Genomic DNA, 2,166 nt, shown 5'->3' with positions numbered 1-2,166 from the left:
TTTTCTTTCTAAAAAATGGTTTTTTTTCATATTTTCATAAATAATTTATATAATTAGAATGTCATATATAAATTTATTTATACACTTGTATATAAAATTTAAATAATAAATAATCATAATTTTACTTAAAATTATCACTTAATTATAATTAAAAAATAAATATGAAATACTTAATTTATATATTAAATAAAAAAATAAAAAAATAAAAATATAAATATATAAATATATAAATAGATATATATTTATTTATTTATGTCCAAAACCCTTTTTATTTCTAGCACAAACCTTGTTTATTAAAAAGAAAGAGAAATAACACACATCATCATAAAAATAATAATGATAAAAAAAGAAACAAATAGTAGTCCCAGCTTAACAACAAAACATCCTCCATAAATAAGAGAGTAAGACTCTTCAAATTATGTCGGTAAGGGGGCATGGATGAGTGATATACACGCCACGTTATGCACATACATGTTTTTGAAGAACTTGATAGCAAGGCATGGGTTTCCTCAAGTATTTTAATCTAATCACCATCGCTACATAACCTTATAACTCTAAGCATGCATGCCAATCTAGATGAGATCGAGATTTACTTTTTTCAAACCAGACAAAATTAAAAATTTTGAAAAATTTACAGCTTTTAACATTTTTTAAAATCTTCACATATGATGCCACGTTCTCGACATTTGAGTCTCTGTGCATTCACTTTCAATCGGGACAGCTCCTCGCCCAATCGCCATCAATGGCGCGCGCAGTGTTCGATTAAACCGACCTTAGGAGAAATAGAACACCAAAATTGCGCAAAAATGAAAAAGTCAGGAGTTGATCATTGCACGGGAGGCACCGCTTCCAATTTGATCTATATAAACAACGCACCAACTATCTCATCTGTATACCTAGCCATTAGTATTCATATTTCTGAGAATTGTGAGTATCACTTTGATCAAATTTCTGTTTGGGCGCACAGAATGTCTGAGGAGAAACAGCACCACCATCTGTTCCACCACCAAAAGAAAGATGGTGAGAGCGCAGATGTTCGTGATGAGGGGAATGTTAAGTCTGATGAGAAGGCAAAAAAGGAGGAGAAGCATCATAAGCATCTGGAGGAAACGGGTGGATTAGGAGCTGCGGCCACCGGAGGCTTTGCACTGGTACTATCTACTTAACATCTCTCTCTTTTTATTATTTAGAATAATATATCATATTATGTTATGTTCTGATAGTGTGTAGTGAGATCTGATAAATTGTTGCTATTATAATTTGCAGAAAGAGAAGCACGAAGAGAAGAAGGATCCAGAGCACGCCCACAGGCACAAGATCGAGGAGGAGGCTGCTGCAGCTGGTGCAACGGCAGAAGGGGGTTACGCCTTACACGAGCATCACGATGTGAAAGAATCCAAAAAAGAAGAAAAGGAAGCAGAGGGCAAAAAAAATCACCACCTCTTCTAGCTCTGCCTGTTACCTTTCATCATTATACATTTAAAATAATGTTCTTCCCTTTCCTTTCCTGTGTTAGTTGGAATTGTTATGGTTTTGTTATTGTTGTTGTTATTGCATTAAGATAAGTGTAAGTCAACCGATACCCCAGTCGCTTCGTGTTCTATCTTTTTTACTTTTCCTGTCATTTCCTATCAGACTCGTTCAGATCCGATCTCATCGGATCGTTTTGTACTGATATTATATCTATTTATATATAAATTGCATTGTGGATAATGATGGTTGAAGATTTTTATATAGATTGTGTTATGAATAATTAATTGTTATTAGTGTTGCTACGGATATTAGAGCACCATTAAGGCAAGTCTTAAGCCCCAGATTTGTTAGGAGTATGGGAGGAATATGGATATTTCTCAAAATTAGAGAGAAGTGTTATATTTGTATGGCCGGTGTTATATCTTTAATATATTTAAACTTTAATCACTGTTATTAAGGCGGTGAGTCAATTTTTTGGTTAACTTTCTAACTATTATATTTTTAATCAATTTTGAACTTGGATTTTTCAATAATTGTATTTTTGCTCAATTTTGAGTTTTGAATATGAAATTATCCTTTTCTAAAAAAAAATTCCATAGTTTTATTTCAACCATTTCATCATATGTAGAGGAGAAATTGTTTGTCATTTGTAAAGTTCCACATCATACTTTGTATGGTCACCCGTTAACTTCA

The 2,166-nt window shown here is 32.6% G+C and overlaps 1 protein-coding gene across 1 annotated transcript; it reads left to right on the top strand.

Moving 5' to 3' along the window:
- The first annotated feature begins 836 nt into the window (after nt 1-836).
- LOC149180149 (abscisic stress-ripening protein 3-like) lies at nt 837-1,713 on the top strand. Its single transcript, XM_089418128.1, has 2 exons — nt 837-1,151; nt 1,267-1,713. Exons 1-2 carry the CDS (start codon nt 969-971, stop codon nt 1,447-1,449), a joined length of 366 nt encoding a protein of 121 aa, XP_089274254.1. The 5' UTR covers nt 837-968; the 3' UTR covers nt 1,450-1,713.
- Nucleotides 1,714-2,166: the final 453 nt, after the last annotated feature.

Source organism: Pinus tabuliformis, chromosome 3_2, assembly GCF_031772625.1.
Source record: "Pinus tabuliformis cultivar Carrire ecotype Pingquan chromosome 3_2, CPIR1, whole genome shotgun sequence".
Lineage (NCBI taxonomy): Eukaryota > Viridiplantae > Streptophyta > Pinopsida > Pinales > Pinaceae > Pinus > Pinus tabuliformis.
Note: the sequence above shows the minus strand (reverse complement) of the source record. Positions and strands in the feature narration are given on the sequence as shown.

What these genes read in the sequence shown, in the direction of transcription:
- LOC149180149 (XM_089418128.1), top strand. Translation starts at nt 969, where the DNA reads ATGTCTGAGGAGAAACAGCACCACCATCTGTTCCACCACCAAAAGAAA. An exon ending in CCACCGGAGGCTTTGCACTG is followed by an intron (nt 1,152 to 1,266) that starts GTACTATCTACT and finishes TATAATTTGCAG; the next exon opens with AAAGAGAAGCACGAAGAGAA.